This window comes from Pempheris klunzingeri, chromosome 7, assembly GCF_042242105.1.
Source record: "Pempheris klunzingeri isolate RE-2024b chromosome 7, fPemKlu1.hap1, whole genome shotgun sequence".
NCBI classification, from domain to species: domain Eukaryota; kingdom Metazoa; phylum Chordata; class Actinopteri; order Acropomatiformes; family Pempheridae; genus Pempheris; species Pempheris klunzingeri.
Genome location: NC_092018.1, coordinates 22,588,418 through 22,610,579, shown reverse-complemented (window position 1 = coordinate 22,610,579; position 22,162 = coordinate 22,588,418). Strand labels below are relative to the sequence as shown.

General features: G+C 41.5%; 1 protein-coding gene across 1 annotated transcript in view; it reads left to right on the top strand.

Moving 5' to 3' along the window:
• Positions 1-20,625, top strand: part of adgrd2 (adhesion G protein-coupled receptor D2) — a 36,513-nt gene extending 15,888 nt beyond the window's left edge. The window contains exons 8-27 of the mRNA XM_070833478.1: positions 1,004-1,098; positions 1,223-1,513; positions 2,578-2,689; positions 4,425-4,553; positions 4,897-5,005; positions 5,367-5,472; positions 5,589-5,644; positions 5,828-5,954; positions 6,112-6,215; positions 6,847-6,949; positions 8,503-8,683; positions 10,015-10,148; positions 11,353-11,468; positions 13,848-13,968; positions 17,118-17,159; positions 17,299-17,352; positions 17,543-17,690; positions 19,789-19,847; positions 19,940-19,970; positions 20,573-20,625. Coding sequence (XP_070689579.1) covers positions 1,004-1,098; positions 1,223-1,513; positions 2,578-2,689; positions 4,425-4,553; positions 4,897-5,005; positions 5,367-5,472; positions 5,589-5,644; positions 5,828-5,954; positions 6,112-6,215; positions 6,847-6,949; positions 8,503-8,683; positions 10,015-10,148; positions 11,353-11,468; positions 13,848-13,968; positions 17,118-17,159; positions 17,299-17,352; positions 17,543-17,690; positions 19,789-19,847; positions 19,940-19,970; positions 20,573-20,625 — 2,171 coding nt within the window. The remainder of the gene's footprint in view (positions 1-1,003; positions 1,099-1,222; positions 1,514-2,577; positions 2,690-4,424; positions 4,554-4,896; positions 5,006-5,366; positions 5,473-5,588; positions 5,645-5,827; positions 5,955-6,111; positions 6,216-6,846; positions 6,950-8,502; positions 8,684-10,014; positions 10,149-11,352; positions 11,469-13,847; positions 13,969-17,117; positions 17,160-17,298; positions 17,353-17,542; positions 17,691-19,788; positions 19,848-19,939; positions 19,971-20,572) is intronic.
• The last annotated feature ends 1,537 nt before the right edge of the window (positions 20,626-22,162 follow it).

Here is a 22,162-nt window from a genome sequence, read left to right as displayed (position 1 = left end):
TTACTGAATATTTTTACAGTCAGTAATATACACACAATGTTTAAGTTTCAGTCATAGAATGTATGCTCCAAGGTCTCCAAAACACAAGTTTCCAGAAAAACATCTTGTTCCCCAAGGGCTTCATTCGCACCTGTGGGGGGGGGGGCATGTCACCCCTTACTTTTCAGAATCCTGCCGTTGTGCCTCTCACTTTTATTGTTCAGATTCTTTTTAATTGCTCTGGAACCTTTCTTTTGCCCTGGATTTCACCTCTCAGGATGCACATAGGCTAACGCTAAGGCATCTCGTATCCTGAGAGGAATACTTGCAGACACTGTTCAGACCTGAAAAGGTTCTCCAAACTTAATCAATCTATATTCATGTTCATGACAACCTTCTTCCATTAAGACACTGAACATCAGTGAAGACAGTGAAGCACAATGCCCTTTGTAGTGAAGACAAATTCAAAAATATCTATTAGACAGTTTGTTCATAGACCTGTACTTTTTAACAGACAGTTTTTAATCATCATTATATAGATATATACACATGCAACTTGATGCTCAGTATTAGCTACAGCCCTGTTTTTACTCTGCCTTAAAAAAAAGAAATAACATTGACTATAACATGGCAGATTCAGTGACACGATTGCTTCTTTACGGTTTCATTTTCCTGAGGACACTGTGATGTGCAGTAATGACAAAAAGTACACTGTGGTCTTCTGAGAATGCTGAGCAGGGTGGTCATGAGCCGTTTAGAGGAATGAAATGATGCAAAGCATTTAAGGTCATTTCATTTTGGGGGTACAGTGTTGACCTGTGACCTTCAGTGGTTACCGATAGAGCACTAGAGTGGCTGATGAGAAAGGATTTGCATGTGTTAATGAGTAACTAAATCATAATGTCTGAATGCTAGACACTTTAGCAGGCTCGGGGGTTGAACTCTTCCAGCTGTGTGAAGAGTTCCTTGAGCAAGAGAGCATCCGTGGCATCATCCACACTAATGTTACGTTGTGTTGGCACAGAGCGTTACCTGAAGCTGAAGAAGATGAGTGACGCTCAGAATTCTCAGCCCACTGCCTTTATGAACCATCTGATGAAGCTTTCCAATAAAACCCAGGTGGACAACACGTGCCTTCTCATCCTGTTAACCACCTGTCATTCACACCTAAGATAAGAGCTAATCTATCTATCTATCTATCTATCTGAAATGTTGAACGTGTTGTCTCTATCTCCACTCCAAGGCGGTGCTGGGGCAGCAGCCATCAGGCCTGAGCAGCCTGGCCCAGGCATCTGTCCTGCTGGATGTTTCTGTCCAGGCCCTGGAGGACACCCAGCAGGAGGGACTGCAGCCAGCAGACATGGTGTCCCTTATCCAGCTGCTGTCTCTGGCCGCCGATGTCCCCACACAACCGCGCACCGACGCCACCAACCGCACTCAGGGCGACATCCGGGAGCTCAGCCAGCACTTCATCAGTGTGGCCGACAGTGTCATCAGCGAAGACAATGCCCTCAAGTGGCATGCCATCAAAGAGGTAGCATGTTCAGGCTACTCTACATGCATATAGAGGAATGTATTTTCCAGGCTTGACCCAGTTATTGTGTTACATTGTACCGTCGCTCAAATGTAGGTAGACGAACAATATCGGAGTCATTAACAGTCCAATTATGGAGATCATACAAGTAATCACGGCAGCTGCCAAATGTTGTTGTTTTTTTTTTTAAACAAGTTGAACAACTACCCCAAAAACTGGATCTCACATTACCCACGATGCACCCATTATCTGTTAATTGTCCGTGTCTTTCAAACTCAAAGGCCTTGTTTTGTAACACAGGCTGTTTTCTATGTCATGCCAAGATAACATCATCAGGTCTCTTTTAGAGATGGCTAGATTCAGCTCTGAAGCACTAGAGGGCACTATGCTTCTATAGATACGCTACTATAAGAGCTCATCATCAGCATAATACTAAGTAACCAGCACAATAGTAGAACAGAGCTGACAGATGCTATAGCAGCCTCCATATATGTCAGATAAGAAATCATGCTCTAACTCTGGTCACCGTTGGCGAACTGCACTCTCTCCAAATTCTACTGTTTTTTGTCACTTCTGCATCTTCACTATTGATATGTGCAACTTGATGAGGTTGCCTTATGACAAGTGTTGTGTTTCACTTAGCGCTTCCCTCCCTTCTCCCCCCCCCCCCCCAGGCCTCTCAGTGTTCCAAGGCCACCTCAGCCCAGACTCAATGAATGAGCAGCACTCTGAAAAACTGTGGCTGTACTCATCCACAAACCTCCTTCACTCCGCTCCCAGCTCTGTCTCCAAGGCTCAGCTCTTAGATGGGCATATTGAATTTAGAATGAGGGGTTTCAGAGCAGACAATGACAAAATCCACAATTGTATCCTACATTATAGGCCGAGCTATTGAACTGTGTGCGCCCTCTTCAGACAAACTGTGCGAAGATTCTGGCAAACAGTCAGAGACGCTGAAAGCATTTTCTTATTGTGTGGCATTTGAATGGTCATTTTGAAATGTAACTTTTTAGCTTCCACAATGAGTATCGCTGCTGCTGAGATGCCCGTGCTCTGTGTTTTAGGTGGTGAATGGCCCCATGGACGTGGTCAAAAGCATTGACCGAATGATGACCAGCCTGAGCCCTCACTTGATGACAGGGACCGATCCCCTGACCATTCACAGCCCCAACATCAGTGAGTCTTACAACACTGCACAGACACACACACACACACACACGCACACACAGTCTCACAACATATGAAGCAGATAGAGTAAAGGTGTCGACACAAAAGACATTATTGGAGTTAGGTCTATCATGATGGTCCTTTAGAAAACTGGTTGCACTTAAAAAAAAATGCTAGATGATGTAACAACTGACTTTTAAGAGGGTAAAAAATAACAGCAGAATCACAGTCATTTCATCTCATTCCATCGTTTATTTGAAGAGGGACCATGAGAAAAAACATTAACCTTACATAAAACAAAGAGAGATGTAACGCACCAGGTTTAGCAAATGGTCTTTTCTGCCAAAATGACATAAAACTAGGCTGAAGGGAGTTTTTGACTTCAAAATGTTTCTGTATGATAATCCAGCTGTCATTTCTGCTATTTTTCAAAGTGTTCCATCACCTTCATTCATCATCATAATCATGGCTGACCAGGTTGTTTAACACCAAATCAAAGCAGGTGTTCTGTCACAGATGATCTGATCTGCTCCCAGACAATTTCATCTGAAGACAATAGCTATCCATAAAATCTCAGCTGAGCTCAGGATACAACTTATGTTCCATGTTCTCATGTTCCAACTGTATGATTATTAATGGGCAAATTAAATTACTTTGAAAACCCTCTCTAGATCCTCAAAGAAAGCTTCAGTCGTAACCTATCAAGACACCCTAGGCTGCTGGGATAGTGTATAACTCTCGGGAGCACACTTGTTTACCCCAGAGTGTGATGAAGAGATCAATATCAAAGTTTATCTCAGTGCTTACGACATTTTATTACAGCATGGCTCTCATTTTTGTGGCTGTGGCCCTCAGGTCTATCAGCGATGAAAACACTGTGCTATCGCTGAAATCTCTGAACAAATTAGTGTCTAAGAAACGCGAGCAGTCAGGTGATCAGACAGGTTGTGAACCAAACCGCGGGCTAGTCAAACTTATTTTGAAAAGGAAATGAATGCGATTAGTGATGATAGCGTCTGTTGTAAGCACCCGTGGCAGTGAACAGCCGGGTTCACCTTTGCCCTACTGTTTGCAGGTGTGTAGCTGCACATGGACAGTGTTCCTGTGCGATGAGCGACATATTAGGTTGTGTTCGCTTTTAATTTGACCTCCACATTAAGTGTTTACAGTGTTCCAACTGTCTGACTACTTGTGCTTGTGCTATCTTTAGCGATATAATCATGTTGAAGCAGTTTCTAGCCATTATACGGGCGGGACGGGGGCAGAATTTAAGACGTCCAGTTTTCCTTACCTCAGTATTGTACTTAAGGATGTAGCAAGAAAAATCTCAAGTAGATTTCTGAGATAAAATAAAGTGCTGCCTTCTTACAACCCAGCAGAAATAAGATAAAGTTGCCATGGTAACACCATTCTAGCACGGGTTAATCAATCTTGATTGAAATTCAAAGCATTACTGTTGTTTTGATAGTGCCAAGTGAGAAGCACAGAAAAAATGAGCCAACCAGGACTGGAAAAACAGACGCTTGTGTTGTTGCACACACTTTCAAATACATATTTTCATTGATAAGTATATACGCTACAAACTGTACGCTTTAAAAAAAAATCTTCCATCATCAAAATAGATTTCTCAATGATGTAACACAGGGAAGTATGCACTGCCTTAAGGTTCTTTATGCAGAGAATCTGAATAGTAACAGTAACACTGACTCTGTAAAGCTGCTCTTTGTTGTCCTGTCTTTTTTAGAACTTGACGTGCAGCAGCAGTGGCTGCAGGACGGATCCAGAGGATCAAGCTTCTGTGGCCCAGCAAAGCACACTAATCTAGATTGTATTTCAGTCCCTCATCAGAGGATACAGGATCTCCATAACAACGGTGGGACAATGCTGCAAGAACCAATCATCGTCCTCCACTTGGACTTAAAGCATTCACTTATTCAGAAACACAACGCTGAATGTTTGCAAAGAGAGAGGACGCATTTATTAACCTAAGTCTTGCGATGCACTAACGACAGACTTGTGAATGTGTAGCATGCATTCATCTATTTACACTTCCAAGGTCTTGCAGTGAAGTGCAGATGGAGGCACATTGTTGGGTTTTGCAACAACTATTCATTTTGAAGAAAAAGTGATCCTAAATAAAGTACCATTCTCTTAGCGCTGTTTTATCTGGTACACGCTGAACTCAGCCTCATCTTGCTGTTGTGTTGAATGTGCAGGCTTCCATAAGCTCACGTTGGTCAACACGTGGTACGGCTCTCTGCGGCCTCTTTTCAATCCTGAGGACAACATCACCATGGTTCCTACCGTCACTGATGGCAGCCAGAGGTAACAGACGAGCACATGTGGATCTGGAAATTGATGATTTTTTTTAATAACAGAATGGCTGAATAAATATTTATTTCTAAAAAGCTGTCTTATCTGCCAAAATATTGATTGCTGGGATACTTTTGTGCCCACTTTTTTTTGTTGGTGTCTAGAATCTGGCACTACATGTTACTGGACATTCTGAACTCACAGGAGTCAAACTGCTCCTACATCTACATTTTTTAAACGTTCATATCAAATGACCTGCTAATTTACTTGCAAGCAAAACATTCTTTCATAGAGTAAAACTGTCTTCCAAGCAGACTTGTACCTTGTTCTTTGTGGCCATAGTTATAATGTACAAATTTGTGTACATAACTAGGCATTTGGGCACCATCCTGGGCTCTTCTGTCATATCCACCACAGTGCTGGGAGACGACCAGCCGGTTAGCACAGCAGTTCGCTTCCAGCTCCAGCACAGAGTACAGGTTAGCGAAAATCTCCTAAAACTGTCCTCTTGAAAAACTCCATTAACATTGCTGCCATTTTTCTCATAGTTAAATATTCTTCATTATATTCATTATATGTTTTAAATGTCATACAGAATCCTACTGGTGTTGTGTATGATCCAGTGTGCGCTTTCTGGGATTTTGATCTCACGTAAGTACCAATGTGGGCAATTTGGAGTTCTCTGAATCTCTGTAATACCACAGTAATCCTACCTGTTTCATTAAAATAATCTGATAAATGCTGCAAAATTGTAAGATAGATAAAAATATTTTCATTGTTGGCATTCTTGCGTGTATGTAGATAAGTAAGTATGTGCTGTTTGTGTCTGAGTAGTCCGGAGGCTGGTGGGTGGTGGAATACCAAAGGCTGTGAGGTGGTGTCCAAACAATATGGATACACTGTGTGCTACTGCAACCACACCACCAATTTTGCATTGCTGCTCCAAATTTATGAAGCCCAGGTAACGTTGCGCCCTCCAATGATCACTGGGATTTTTTCTAGGTTTTCATCCACAGTGTGTGCTGCTATTTACAGCTCATGCTATGTGTATGTATGTGTGTGTGTGTGTGTGTGTGCGCGCGCGCGCGTGTGTGTGTATGTCTTTGTGTCTGTGTCAGAGGAGCCCGGAGAATGAAAAAGCTCTGCAGGTGCTGACGTTCATTGGCTGTGGAGTGTCTCTGTGTGGCCTCCTCTTCACCTTCATCCTCTTCATCGCTGTGGGGTGAGTCACAAACGTCACAGAGTGCACTCTGTAAAGCGCAGAGGGTGAAAAGCATTTCATAAAACCCTGCCAGATTCACATCAATAAATAGAAAAAAAGCCCAGAACATTGTGCTCTGTAGATATGTCAACAGGACCGCAGTGAAACATTTCTGAAAAATCCTGAGAACTACTGTGGGATCTTCACTCAGATATTTTATGCGTGTGTCTGTGTGTGTTAGCATGCATCCATGTATTACTCATGTTGTTGAGACATAAATCCGTTTACACAGTCACATTGTGGGGTCTCATCCTCCGTTTGTGGACAAAATGCCCCATAACGTAAATCATGAAGATGAAGAGTTAATGTTAGGGTAAGTGTGTGTGTGTGTGTATGTGATTATGACTTAAGTCATTTTCAGGAACACAGATCAGACTGAAGACCAGCTGACTTGGAATGGCTTGTGCAGTCAGGGACAAAAGCTGTATCTCCCTCCAAGCGGTCAATGGTAGAGGTTAGGGTTAGGCAAGTAGTGGTTATGGTTATGGTTAGGGTTAGGGTATGTTTCCAGGAAATTAACGTACGTATTTGTAAAAACCAAAAAAGTGACTTGAGTAAATTTGTGTGTGTGTGTGTGTGTGTACCTGTGCAGTGTCCCTAAATCCGACCGCACCACCGTCCACAAGAACCTGATCGTTGCTCTGGGCATCGCTGAGCTGCTGTTGATGTGCAGTGACTTGGTGTCTGCCAATGAGGTGAGACTTCGTAACATATTGACATACATTTGAAGTGTGCAATGTAACAATTAATAACAACTTTCACAAATAGCCGCATAATTCTTGTGTATTTAATGAAATCTTGGACAGCATCAGTTTCTGAGTGTAAATCATTTGTCGAAAACCACAAATGAAAACTTCTTTCAAATTTGAAACCTGCTCTAATCCATCTTGTCCACCTCTCTGACTCCTCCTTCCACTTTAAAAAAAATGCCTTATTAAATGTTAAAAATGTATTGTAAATGATATGGTTACCTGTCATACAATGGATTATGACTTGCTGACAGAAATGTGGCTTCATTAAACTGGGTGTAAGGAACTTATTGAAGTCTCCCCCCCTAACTACATCTCCATGCATTGCCCTAGGTCCACTGGCAAAGATGGAGGGTTTGCAGTTTTATATAAGGACTCTTTAAAATGTAAACCTCTGTCTTTTGGTCATCATCTTTCCTTCAAATATCTTGTCCTGGCAGTTCATTCTATATCTCCTGTAACTCTCCTTCTCACAGCTGAAGCAGGGTTTTTAGAAGAACTTAGTGTGCTATTGTCCAAGATCTCAATTGATTATGACAGCATAGTTATCACAGGCAACTTTAACATACATATAAATTAGTATACACCAGTGTCAAAACTTCCATTTTTTAGGAAAAATACATTAAAAAGCTGTTTACAAACAGCTTTTCATTTTTTTAAGTCTATGATATGTACCAATCAGGTTTTCGAGTGCATCATATTACCAAAACAGCTCAGTTTACGTAGTAAACACAGATGCTAAGAGAATCTCAGTTCTTGCATTACTGAACCCCACAGCTGCCTTTGACACCATCGACTACGAAATCCTAATTTATCAGCTCCATGACACTATCGGATTATCAGGCACCATTTTTAACTGGTTGTCTTCCTAATCATCCATTCATGATTTTAAACCAGAAAAGTTCCAAATCCTCCCTCAAGTTCCACTAGGGTCAATTCTTGGCCCACTAATTTTTAATCTATACATGATCTCTCCGAGTAGCATCATTAGGAAATATGACATATTCTATCATTCATGTGGGGATGACATATCTTTATCTCCCAATGACCTAAAACCAAGTGACAATCTGATAAAATGCAGCGCAGATATAGATTATTGGACGGCAAAAAACTTTTTACTGCTAAACATGAAGAAAACTGAAATTCTCATGATTGGCCCCTGAAAACAGTGACAGGAACTAGTGTCATACCTTTTCTCATTCACCCTAAAAGCCAGTGAACAGGTCAGAAACCTTGGTGTCATCCCAGATGCCGATCCTATTTTCGACAATCACATATCAAATATTACCAGATCATCATTCTTCACTTTAAAACCCTCTTATTGTTTTTTGTAAAGTTCTACATGGTTCTCCTAGTATATAGCCAATATATTCCTGATCTGCTCACTGACTGCACCCCCATCAGACTCCTCAGGTCTTCAGACTGTGGCTCTCTGGTTATCCTCAGAATAAGATGAGGAGTTTTCATCCAAGAGTTTTTGTGTATTTTCAACCATGCAGACAGCGTGCTTTGTGGTGACTGCGCTGCTGCACCTCTTCTTCATGGCCTCCTTCTCCTGGATGCTGGTGGAGGGCCTGCTGCTCTGGAGCAAAGTTGTGTCTGTCAACATCAGTGAGGATCGCAGGATGAAGCTGTATTACATCATTGGCTGGGGTAAAGCCTTGGAGTTGGATTTATTTGGTTACCAGTAGATCGGACAGATCTGTAGATTGAAACTGCATGAACTGCTATTTTGTGGAGTTTGCTGTTTTTCATTTAATGTCATAATCTCAAATTAACTTTTTTCTCCCATCATATATCAAAATATTTGTAATTATTACAATATGTTAGGTAACTTACACAAGTTAGAAAGCCGTCCCTGATGGCCTCACTGTACTGTGGACTGTGCGTGGGATTGACTTTTGCCTGGTTCAGCTGCTGGAAGAATGGAACAAGTAGCTGCAGCCATAGGAAGAGTTTGTGTGGGGACACATGGGATTAGGAAGGCAAAAGCAGGCAGCTTCACGTGCCTGCAGTGGCTGCATAGTGCTTCTGTTTAAAATGTGAACAAAAATTAAGGAATCATTCAATTAAGGAACAACAAGACATGTAAAAATGTCAAAAGTTCTTTTTTTTCAATGATAATGCCAAAACACAAGTTGTCTTCTGTAGTCAGTTATAATTTGGACACATGATAACCTTTTACTACGTTTCAGGGATTCATAGCAGCCTGCTAAATGTGTGCACACTCCACGCTTTACATAGAAACTGTGCTGTACATGCTGCAGCCATTTACTGTGTTATATTTACTATGTTACTGGTTATAATATTGCCAGATATAAGTTAAGATAAACCCATTCAGTGTTGATAATCACAGTCTTCCAAGCAGCCAAGTATATATGAAAACCAAATATGTAAAGAAAACATATTAATAGCACTTTAGATATTGAGAACATCTCAGCTTGTCTTAGAGGCAACAAAACAAATCTGTGGTGAGAGAAAAACAGGTAAAAACTCAAAATATGAACTGCAGTTGAAAACACTAACAGAACAGAATATCTATAAATGAATTCACGAAAGCTTTTAGCTTACTGGTTCCACGCTCCATGCATTTACTTGTTTAATTGTATATGGCAAATGTTAAGCAAATGTTATGTGATGTGATGTTGTGCTATGCTGCAACCTTAACCCAGTTTTAGAAAAAAAACATCAACAACTGCAGCTGCTGCTATTCATGTTCACAAATCCATCTGTGAGTGTGTGTGTTATGTCGCATAACGGGCTGAGAACAGTGTGTGAATGAGAAACACAAACACACAATATTTAGGTGTTCCTCTCAGTTCTCCATGCAGACGTGTTGAATGTTCCCCTAAATAGACTAAATAGACTAAAGAGAACAGGACAGACTAAATAGTATGTTCAAGTAGACACTGCAGCAGTCACTGTTCCATAAATATGTCTTTAACCATGTTGTCTCTTTTGTTGTCACATCACTACCAACGTAAATTTTCTTTTATCAAACTGATTTCCAGGACTACCTGTTCTAATAGTTGGCGTGACATTGGCAGCATCACTTGACAAGTACAAGGCAGATGATCACTGCTGGCTCAATGTGAAGACAGACACGATCTGGGCCTTTGTGGGACCTGTTGTATTTGTCTTGGCGGTAGGTTTTCTCAGGTTCATGTGTGTGTCTGTGTGTGTGTGTGTGTGTGTGCATGTGTGTTTGCTCACCTGCCTTTTGTACCTCCTTACATGTCTTTGTGTTTGTGGGTTGTGCAGTCTTGTTTATTCGTGAGCCTTGTTTGGTTAACCTTTTGCCTTTTGAAAACACCATACTGTTTAAATGTAGACAATCTTGAAATGGTTTTGTATGTTAAAACATTTTAGTTTAGTTCCTCTTCTAAATTTTAAAGGAGGAATAATAATCAATATTACACCTATACAGTGTTAAATACAATATTCAAGTGTACTTTAAAGGCACTAGGTGAGGATTTTGCAATGTTTTGGATCTTTTTTTGCACTATCCGCAAACAAAAAGCAAAGAGAAAGAAGACTGCCAGCCAATGGACACCCATTGGTCATTTTATCCCATGTAGTGTATCGTATTGGACGATGACTGATGCTGCGTCTCACAACGTGCCAACTGAAGGACAAGCCTGTCAGAAATGTGTTGTGTGCCAAACATTGACCAGTGGGCACACAGACTGTTGTGCCTGACTGAAAAAGGAATGCTGTTGGTGCTGCGAGGTGCTGCACTGTGAAACAGAGCTTTTCTTTTCTTTTCTTAGGCTGTTCCCAACACAAGTACCATGTCCACTTTGGCCACCAGTGCTTGCTTATATTCTTGTTAGCGCCTCCTTCCAGATGACATCACACAGGTTGTGAAAGATGACAAGCTGTGATTGGTCCGGGACCAGCCTCTCGACCAAGTCACAACTGAATTTATGACTTTATTTCCTGATCTGACACAATGAGCATCTTAACAGACAAGAATATTGTGTAGTCTGAACTGGCATTAAACCGGCATTAGACACACAAAATGAGTGACAGAAACCTTGACTGATTCCAACCATCCCCCCAAATCCCACACAACACAGAAGGTCATGGGTAAGCAAGCTTCTAGATGAAGATACAGCTCCAACATTTCCCTTCAATATTTTCTCTATATTCTATATTTCTCTTTAAGATAGGCCAGAATTAATGAAAAATGATATAATAAGTATCAGCTGAGTACTGTTGTGATGTGATTTCCTGCAACCTGACGAGGGTAAACCTTCCCTCCCCTACATGTGAGGGTGAAGCCAAGTGGATGTGCACATCTTGTGTTTGTTGGAGGCCATGTTGATGCTGTTGTCCTCTGCCTGCAGGTCAATGCAGTTGTGCTGTGTCGGGTTGTCATGGTGACAGTTTCCAGCGCTCGCCGTCGTGCCAAGATGCTCAGTCCAAGCTCTGCATCAAAGATGCAAACCTTTGACCTGACCTGGTGAGATGCAACGGCTTCTCCATCTCTCTCTCTTGTCACTCTCTCTCCTCCTGCTTTTTATGCACTCTCTTTCATGAGTCTTTTTCCCTGTGCACCCACTCTCTCTCACTCTCTCTCACACATTTCCTTTTTGGTCAAGCCAGCCGTAGTCAACAGAGACAGTTTGAGAGATTAGGCTTGGGAGTCTGCTGTGGGAGTCGTTAGGGCTTATCGGCACAACACCTGGTCCAACACAACTGTATGTATGTGCACGTGCGCATGTGTGTGTGTGTGTGTGTGTGTGTGTGTGTGTGTGTCTGTGTCTGCTTCATCTTGGGATCTGTCTTTCCTCAAAAGCCACACTTTGCCATGAATTCAACCATTTTGTAATTCCATGTTATAGCGTGATCACAACATGATCAGTTGCTAAAACCTTTCATATGGGAGCAGTTGTGGGGTAGAATGGTAATTTTAACGTTTCTGTTATTCACTTCACAAATCTAATTGCTTAGGGTTGTTTGGAGGCCTCACCTGTGCATCCTTCATCTTTGTTATGGAGCCTTGAAAACACAAGTCGGAACCCATTCTTACTTCTGCTATTTCTTCACATTTTACAGAAATGTAGCACCTTTTGTCCAGTTAATGGATAAATCTGCCTATGTATTCCTGTATCTATCAACAAAAGAGTCCAACAAACAATGCCTTATAATGTCTGTATTTACACTAGGTACACTGTAGAATATATTAGTTTGATTTTCTGATTTCCTTGACTTGAAAACCACAAATAGTGTCATTTTAAGAAAAGGCTCAAACATTTAAAACCTAAAACAGCTGGTGACTGTATTTTTTTATCACGCCTGCCTCCTGTTACAAAAACAAAGGGAAATAGTGCTTTTGTTGGGGACTATTTTCAGCTGTGGATGAAACCACATTTGATGCTGTAGTGAGGTTTGGGGCAGCAGGACAGTGTGTGTGTGGGATTAACTGAAAATACACTACAGTGTGTGTGCTCATCTGATGAAGAAACATGTCTCCCGGTGCAACAGTGCGGATCTCTGATGAGCTTTTGGGCAACAATAGAGCTCCCGGGGGTTGTGTATGAGGCTTGTGAAGCATCACTTGTGTTTTTGGCTCAGGTCTTGTCGTTTCTTCACAGTAAAGGAAATGTAGAATCAGCCAGTTTGTGGTGACATGAGACATTTTTTGCTTTGTTCCATTACAATTACAACCATCTTTGTATACATACTGTATGACTGCCAGTCAGAGACGGAGTAGCAAGCATAATTTCCCTTTTGTTGTTTGTTTATGTTGCCATGGCTACAGCATGGTAGTACAAACATTTCTAGTAATTCTGCTGCTGTACAGTTTTGTATGAAAGCAACATTTCTAGCCATATAATCACAGGTGCTGACAATGGTGCTATGGAATTATTTCTGATAAACCATATGCATACCCAGGTGATGCATTTAAGTATAATATTAAAGCATCATTAAACATTACCGATGACAATCCACAGGTGGTGTTGTTGTCAGTAGTAGTTGTTTTTTTAGTTCTCTTTCTTTGGAGAGCAACTTTCAACCAAATGAATAGCTCGAATGAGAATTGTTGACAGTGACGGTGAAGAGACTTGGATCTATTTTCATATTCAGGTAAAAAGTCCTTCAACCCAACATGCAGCAGTTTTTTTTTTCCATCCAGATTTTCTTTTCACACATTTGTCTTAGCCTGATGGAAATGCCACAACACCACTGCTCCTCTCGCTGGCTCTCTCCATTCCCACACAAACAGACTGAAAGTAGATGTCTGTGCCAGCCCTTAGAGCGTTACATGAATTCAGGAGATTAGAGGGAAACGACTTTCAAAAATAAAAGGGAAGAGAGGGAAGTGGGTGCTAGCTTTGTCCTTGCAGACACAGTGCAGTCTGAAAACTCAATCTTTCTACCCAGGTGCAGCAGTGTGACAACAATAGTGGTTTGAACAAAGACAACCTTTTTCCGCCTTCCCCCAAGAAATGGTTATTGGCATATAAGCACCAGGATCATTGAAATGATGATTGCAAAGGAAAAGGAGCATGTTTGTGGTAGGCAGTAAAATCTATAGCTGTGCAGAGATGTTTGATGAGGATTCAAGGAGGAAATATTTGAGAAGAAAATGTCATCAAAATACCTTGAAAACTCCACTCTGCTCGCTCCCTCTGTCAGTCTACTCTCATATTTTCTAAAATGCTTTACAAAGAGAAGCTTTATACAGTATTGAGGAATCAAATGGCACCACAACACAATGTGAAGTTTTGTTTCACCTCGCGCTCATTGATCTGGATTTGACAGTATGTGTGTAAAATTCATCAGCATACTGTATGTGTGTGATTCATGCATATGTATGTTTTATGTATGTTTGCAGGGCTGTGACCCGCCCAGTTCTCATCCTGCTGCCAGTACTGGGACTGACCTGGCTGTGTGGAGTGCTGGTCCATCTGTCTGTAGTAGTCGCCTATGTCTTCATTGCTCTGAATGCCTTTCAGGTAGAAAACGACACATAATATCTGCAGAACTTCTTTCATTTTTGCATCCAAATCATATGCATTTAACATTCTAGATAATGTTATAATATTAGGGTTTTTCTGAAACCGACTAACAGTTGAGTCACAATAATACAATCATACAACAACTATGTTGATGACTGTTTACTAGTTATCAACATAGTAAATGAGTGAAAGTCACCCCATTTACTAAAACCATCACACCATTATTTGCTCATTTTGATGAAAATCTTTTTGCCATCTTCTACAATTATGTGTCATAACTGTCAAACAAAGAAAGTCATGGTATCAAGATTAAAGTGGCCATAAGTGCTATTGTTATATTAACAACATGCATCAAATGACAATGTAAAAACAATGTGTATACTGCCTGCTTAGATGGTCGGGATTACGACACAAACACCGCCCCAAATTAATTCTAATGTTAATCCGTAACTGCTGGATGAGCGAATAAGCGTTTGCTACATCAACACCAAACCAACTCTGTAAAGTAATGTATTTAATCCTTGATTTTTAAAGGCTTTTTCATTGAGATCGAGATTTGCTTTTCTAGAGAGACTTGTGTACAAGAGAATATCTACAGCATGAAGAGTATGAAGAAAAAAACTAGACGTTCATATACATAGTACAGTAATTCCACATTGAATAAAATGACCATAAGTAGCGTTCAAGGGAACGGCTCCATTATGTATGTTGTTGTATGTTATACTCTTCTCTCTATTATCCATTTCCTGTCTGCCTCTTCACCATCACTGAATGCTCAATGAAGGTTCAAAAATGCCATACACATCCCATTTGAGAGGACCTCAATATTTAAAACCAGTTCTAGTCAGAGGTCTGCTTCTTACACTGGATGATGTGATGACAACCCTCCTCGGCTCCAATAATGGCTGATGACCGTGCACAGTCCTGATAGCCGTTAGCTTGCCAGCCCCTGGCAATGAGCCAAGAAGTGTCATTTGTAGTTTTACCCTCCAACAACTTCATCCTCCACTCCATAGAATCAGCAGCAAACCTCCCAGCTCCTAGGCCTTCCTTCTCCAGGAGCCGACTGCAGCGCACCACTGGGTTATCGAGGTATCTCCAAGCTAAAGTGTAAAACTAAAGGCATTTCTATCACACTTGATACCATTTAGGCTTCTTTTTAGGCAAGTCCTCATGATGTTTTTTGGATGAAGACTTGGTTTAGGTAAGGTTAGATGGTAATGATTAGGGTTAGAAATGTGAGTCTGCAGGAAATGAATGTAAATCAGTTTGAGGTCCTACCAAACGTGTGTGTGTGTGTGTGTGTGTGTGTGTCTCTGTGTGTCTGTGTGTGTGTGTGTGTGTGTGTGTGTGTGTGGGAGACAGCAGTGAGTCCTTTGAAGGTCGGGTCAGACCAAGTCTACCTCCAGTTCTCCTCCCCTGATAACAGCAGTTACTTCCTCTCTCGGACGCTCTCATCTCTCACACATTTTCCATACACTGCTCCCATTTTCTTATACCTTCTGTCCATTCTGTACATCTCTCTGTCTCTCTCTCTCTCTCTTGTCTTTTCTCACCCTATCCACCCTTCCATGCTCTTCACCAGTCTTTGATTAATCAAAATGAGCTAGCCTCTGGGTGACCCCCAGAGAGGTGCTAGTTAATTTAGATTTACTGCCTGTGTTCAGCTGAGCGCAGATAACGCTACTGTAGGAGTTCTTCCTCATGTAGGAAGGGGAATGACGTTGGGCCAGCGCATCTTCTTCTTACCAAATCTAATAAATCTATTATTATTATTATTATTATCATCATTATTATGATTATTATTATTATTATTATCATTATTATTATTATTATCATCATTATTATTACTTGGCTACTTCAACAGTCTATAAAAGTAAAGTCTGATGGACAGGGTCTGAGAGCCAAGAAAGGTAAAAGAGTCAGTTAATGATAATGTTAATGATAGTTAATGAATGTTAGAGAGCTAGTTTTTTCATGAGTTGTTGATAAAAAAGAGTATTTCATTCTGTTCTGATAATACAGAGCAGAGCATAATTACAGTTCAAACCCTACAACATAAACTTAAGCATCCGTCTACTGCAGCTTCAACAGAGCGGAGAATTCGTGAGCTCCACCTTACTCGTGCTACTTAATCACACCACATAAACATAGCTGTTCATCCATGTATCTGCTCCAAAATAGCAGACTCAGAAGGCCCTGAATTCCCGTGATCTCTTGACAAAGACAGCAAGAACCAATCAGCTCCTCTTCTATCCAGACATCTCCCCTTAGTTTTCATATCCTCATTGTGCACATTGTAATCTGTGCGTTCCTTTAGGTCTGTTTGATGAGGCTGTAGAAAAATCTCCTCATTCTTGGTCAAACACTGGAAATGCCTTTATGTATGTTTGCGTTTTCCTGACCAATCACCTCTTGTGGTCATGTGATTCGCAGTCTCAGAAAGGTAAAGGAGGAATGAATGTGATACCGCAGCGAGGGAGGGGAGGGTTGTCCAACAGTCCAGCTTTCTGAAAGCAACAAGCTAGCGATGAGAGAATAAGCAGGGTGCCTCTCTCTCTCTCTCTCTCTCTCTCTCTCTCTCTCCTCTTTCACTTGTTACCAAAGTATTTCTGCCACTTTACATGTGTATATGTGAGTGCTAAAGTATAGCCCAGTCTTAAGAGATGCTGGGGCAGCTACTTCTGCAGTGGAGCATATATGGCTGGGTGAAAAGGATCACATTTTTATTGTATCCCCCGCCTCCTCGGTACATCGCTTGACACTAAGGAGGTCAATAAGCTGCGATTTCAGAGAAAACTCCTCTCATATTTCTTGGTGGAGATTTTTCCCTGAATTAGTGAGACAAAAGAGACCCAATTTAGATTCAGCGCAGCCACGCCCTGCCGAATCTAACTGAAGCCCATGCCAAAAGGGAGTAGAGAAACCACTGAGAGCATCAAAAGCATGAGAAGGATTTTGCAATACATGGTTCTGTCTTTGTTGTTTAAAAGAAAAGAGGAGCTTGACAGAGATGACAGAGTGGAACGCTACAGTAAATGGACTTGATGAAGATATTGTCAATAAAGGTGCATGAATGGAGTTTATTCTTCTCCGCTCTCCACCTTTCACATGTGCTTCCTAATGCGTCTCTCCCCTCTGCACAGGGCCTGTATATCTTCTTAGTGTATGCTGTTTACAACAGTGAGGTAAGGAGGCATTCAGTCCATTGTCAGTGCTGATGCCTGTCGCCACTGCAGCAGAATCTCAGAATGTATCTTTGTATGGTATGTGAGTCCGCCAGCTTGTTTGATAAACCAGTGGGTGTAAAAGCTGCTTCTCGTTTAGGTGAGGAATGCCATAAAGAGAATCAAAGAAAAGAGGAAGGCCTTATCTTTCACGGTGAGTGAGTAAAAACAACACAGCAATGATCAGGTCCGTCAGAAAATCACAGTACAGAAAATCAATTCCATTCATACTAATTATTTTACCGGAGCTTTCGTGCAGGCTGTGTTTTAGTGGAGTGGTAGTGTAATTGACTAGCACACAGGACTTCTGCCGGGCTCCTGATTGGCTTATGGCGTCGTTTCAGAACTGTTCCCAACCAACCAGCTTCTTACCCTCCCAGAGAGCCCCAGTTACCTCCTGGGGCCGCAGTCCTCTGACCCCCTCCAGCCCTGAGACCAGCGAGACTTCCGGGCCCCCCAGTTCCACTTCCACATCACTGGTCATCAAGAATGGTAGGCTGCATGACTAGGGACTGTGTGTGTGTGTGTGTGTGTGTGTGTGTGTGTGTGCGTTGTGTGACATCATTTTTCATGTTTAGTTTTTTTTTTTTCACATCTGTCAAAAATTCGACAATAAATCCAATGTTATCTATAAGAATTTCAAAAGGATTTGAACACCACAAAGGCAAACGTTTAGATACACTTTTTCGTTCAACACCATTTGTACAGAGAGCAAAATAACCCATTTTATCACAGTTTGAGATCAGCGACGCAAAAACATGCTATTTTTTATTATCTTTCTGGTTTTCCTGACTTTTAATTGCTCACAGCAGATCCAGCACAGCGTGGTATGACTGAAGCAGACAGTAAAACATCAAGTTTTACCACCACATAACTCACACAAGTGCTGATCTTTTCATACAGTATCATTTTCCCTCGCAGGATAAATGCACAGTTCGGTTCCAAAAAATGTTTTCTCTTCAACCATTCTCCTAGTTCACAGGCAAAACGCACTTTCACATCATTTTCATTTATCGTTCAAGTTCACTCTTACACACTATCCTCAAGATTGTCAGCCCTCTAAATCATGCTCAATTGATGAGGAGGAGTCAATCATTGGAATGTCGCTCAACTCTTTTTGAGATCTGCCCAAATGATATAAAATGTAGCCCAGACTATTACCACCCAGTCAAATACAAAGTGGCACTGTCGTGTAACGCAGCGCTGCAAGCGTTAATCTGACATTTCTGTCAGTGTGGGAGTGTTGTAAGGGTTTGAAGCAGGTGTGTGATTGGGGAATATGGCAAGTTGGCTTTTTTTTTTTTTTTTGCAGCTGTATCTGTTTTCTTCAATATTCAATATTCCACGCAGATGTCAGATTGGATCTGTGGGATCAGTGTAGCCCAATCTCTGACTCTATGTGTCACTTTATGTTTACACCGACTGTAACTGTAATTTAGTTGTCATTGTGAAGTGAACAACACTCAGCCAGTAGTGCAGCTAAAAATTCTATGCTCGCCCATCCCCCATTAATGTAACTAGACAGCTAGTCTCTTGACATTTTATATACACTACTCACAAAAAGTTAGGGATATTCGGCTTTCAGGTGAAATCTCAGGATGAACCTAAAATGCATTCTAACCTTTCCAGGTGAACTTAATGTGACCTTCTCTAAACTTTTGAATGCACATGTCCAACTGTTCAGTGTTTCAGTACTTTTTGCACAAGTTGCTGTTCTCTAACAAGAAGCTTAACAGCAACATTCACAACAGGTTTGATCCCTGAATCCACCAATACATTTCCTGCTTCAGTTAGAATTGGTATTTAAACAGTCCTCCTCATCGTGCTGTTCACATTCTGACATCATGAGACCAAGACGACACCTAACAGCTGATCAGCAGCACCTCGCCATTGCGAGACTTCAAACAGGAAGTCCTCAGACGGAGGTGTTCACTGAGTTTAGAGGGTCACAGAGTGTCATCAGGAGGTTGTAACAGTGATACAGAGAGACTGGAAGAGTCACAGAAAGGAGAGGAGTGGACGTCCTTTGGCCACATCCCAATTTATTGAGACACTGAAAATGTTTTGTTGTGGTATATCCACCACTGTTGCTAGAGTTTAAGATGAAGAAATGACCATTGCATGCTTCTACTTAAATGCCCTACTTTCATGATATAATATCACTGTAGCATTAACTTTTTACATTTTCCATATATTTCACCTGAAAGTCGAATATCCCTAACTTTTTGTGAGTAGTGTACATAACTTTTATATATGTATATATGTGTGTGTGTGTGTGTGTGTGTGTGTGTGTGTTTATCTCCTCTCAGCTATGATGTGTCCTGTAGACACAAGGCTATGATTGAATGACATTAGGCCTGATTAGAAGAGCAAATAAAGGAAATCTGCAACTACAAGATTTTATACTGAGGATTCTCATGTTCTTGTCATTTACATTGTTTGCATTTTTGTTTCTCTGTGTGTATTTTTTAAGGCTTTCTTTGTATTGTATTGTAATGTCTTGTATTGTATTGTATTGTGTATCTTACATGAAAGAGAAATGCAAGCTTCAAATAGAAATCCTGCGTATAAATGTGTTTTTGTCTTTTAGAGAGCTTCAGGAAGGAGAGCTTTGTGAGTTTCTCTTTTAAACCAGCATCAGGAAATCAAGTGAGTATCATTTACCTACTATCACTGCACTGTTGTCGTAAATCCTGCTTTTTAAATGTGACTGAGTGTGTATGTCCTTTCAATCAAAACAGGTGGTCCAGCTGACTGGGTTCAAGCCATCAGGTACAACTGAATGCTGATCATTTAAGAGTTGAAATGAATCACTGATCCCACAAAGAGCAGCTTAAGTCTAGTAACTATAAAGTGTATTGAGACAACAAAGTAACAAGTCAAATGATGAGAGATGTAATCCAATACAACTGTCCGACTGTACTATGGGAGTGGTGCTGGATCGTGGGTCAAGTGGTAAAAATACTGGTGTTCATTAAAAAATACTGGCAGGAAAATAGTACAGTTGCCTTTTTTCATGCAGTTGTCATCTAGCTTGCTCTTTCAGCATATGAAATGAGTCAGGAGTGCAGGAAGCAGTTACGGGCTCAAGGCGCAAGCCAAACAGCTGTCTAAATGCCACGCTCAAGGTGGATGATGTGCCAGAATCGGCCCATAGCCTGGTTCCTGCCTGGCCCAGCAGTGGCCTAGATTTAGCCTGAGAAGTCCCGGTAACTGGACCTGGCTCAGGATTCGGCCGAGTCTTTGAAATCTGTGAGAGTCTACGAGTTTTCTAAAATCAGCCAGTAGTGTACTTGCAATCTGGCATACTGGAACAAATCCCAGTGGCTCACTGCAATCTGTGGACTGTGAAAAACTCCATAACGTGTTCACAGTCAGTTCGGCCGAGACTGTCCGTTTACCGGACCTCCACCTGCCCTTCCTGTGAGCCTGTCATTTGGGGTGCTGCATGCATGTCCCGACCCGATCTGAGAAGCACCCCCATCCCCTCCCATCAAAAACTTGCCTAATGTCGGTTTACATTAGAAACTAGCCCCCATCGCTTAGGGGTTAGAACATCAACCATGAAACATGCAAGTCCACCTGCGCAAATCAGGCAAGTACCTAAAGATAGGTACTAGATTTCATGGCTGAATCCTGAACCCTAGGCCTGGGTCTTACTCTCTGTACTATGGTGTAGACATCTGATGCTACTGACCACTCATTACATTTATTCACACCCTCTGGAATGTGTTCGGTCAATGCCATCATTTGTACATTTGTGGAAATGTTTGGTTACTGTTTGCCACCTATAAGTTTCAAATCCCAGCATCCACCTGTTGCCTGTGTTCCGTTATGGTTTGCCATGATAGGAATTCATCAAGCACTACACGCTTTGGGTTTCTCTGGCTTCAACATAACACGACATACTGAGTATTTTGAAACAGCCTTGAGGACAAAAAGAAAAAAATATGTAGTTGCATTAATTCTCATTATAATTCCTGTTCTAAGTTAGATATTTCTGTCACTTTAAGGTAATATTGTGACCATTAGAAGTGTTCTATAAATGTAGTTAGGTGAGATGTGAACGCTGAGCATTTTTATGTTTGTAATTACTTTTCACTTGTACACGAAACAGGAAAAAATACAGAATAGCTGTGATCTTTCTGTCATGTTATAGAGTCCTGACTAGACGACGTGAGCTTCACAAAACCCTCGCGGACAGATGTGCGCAAGGAGTGCACGGGCCAGAACCCAGCCGCTGATAATATAGTAGATGTAAGGAAGATTCGCATATAAAACAAAAGGCGAAAGAGCAAAAAGGGGTTTTATTTTTCCCAGATTGTCTCCATTTACCTGCACGGTGTGCAGAATTAGGCCTGTGTGAAAACTCCTCCAGTGTCTTTTGTTGAATTGAATGTGCAGGCGGATACAACAGATGGTCCCCCAGACTTCCAGAGGCTTAAGTCGCCGTCAATGGCTCTAAATTGATTGGCAGTAGGTAGAAGGAAGTTTGTAATAGACTCATTAAATGTTTGGCCGTCTGTGAAGCAGCAGCCTGATGGATGGTGTTTGAGTGCTGCTGGGTGTTCATTGTTGACCGGGGGGACAAAGGACAAGTTCATTCCCTTAATCAGGAACGGACAGGGCTGCTTATTCACGCCACGAGCCATTAACCACTCCAACACCTGCTCTTTCTCACTCCGCCTTTCATTTCCATCCTTTCTTGTTTTCTCTTTTGTGCACAAACACGCTCCTATGATGCGAAAACATTGAACGTCAGATTGAGCCGGCAGTCGTAGCTAATGCCTTTTTACCTTTCTTCACCGCAGGTTGCTGAAATGGAGTGGATCCTGATACCCAAATAAACGTGCGCCGTACTGAAAGGCGGGCTGAATGGATACAAACGCACTGGTCCCACCTGAAGAAATGCACAGCCACCACACACACACACACACACACTCACTCCCTCTCTCTCTCCCTTT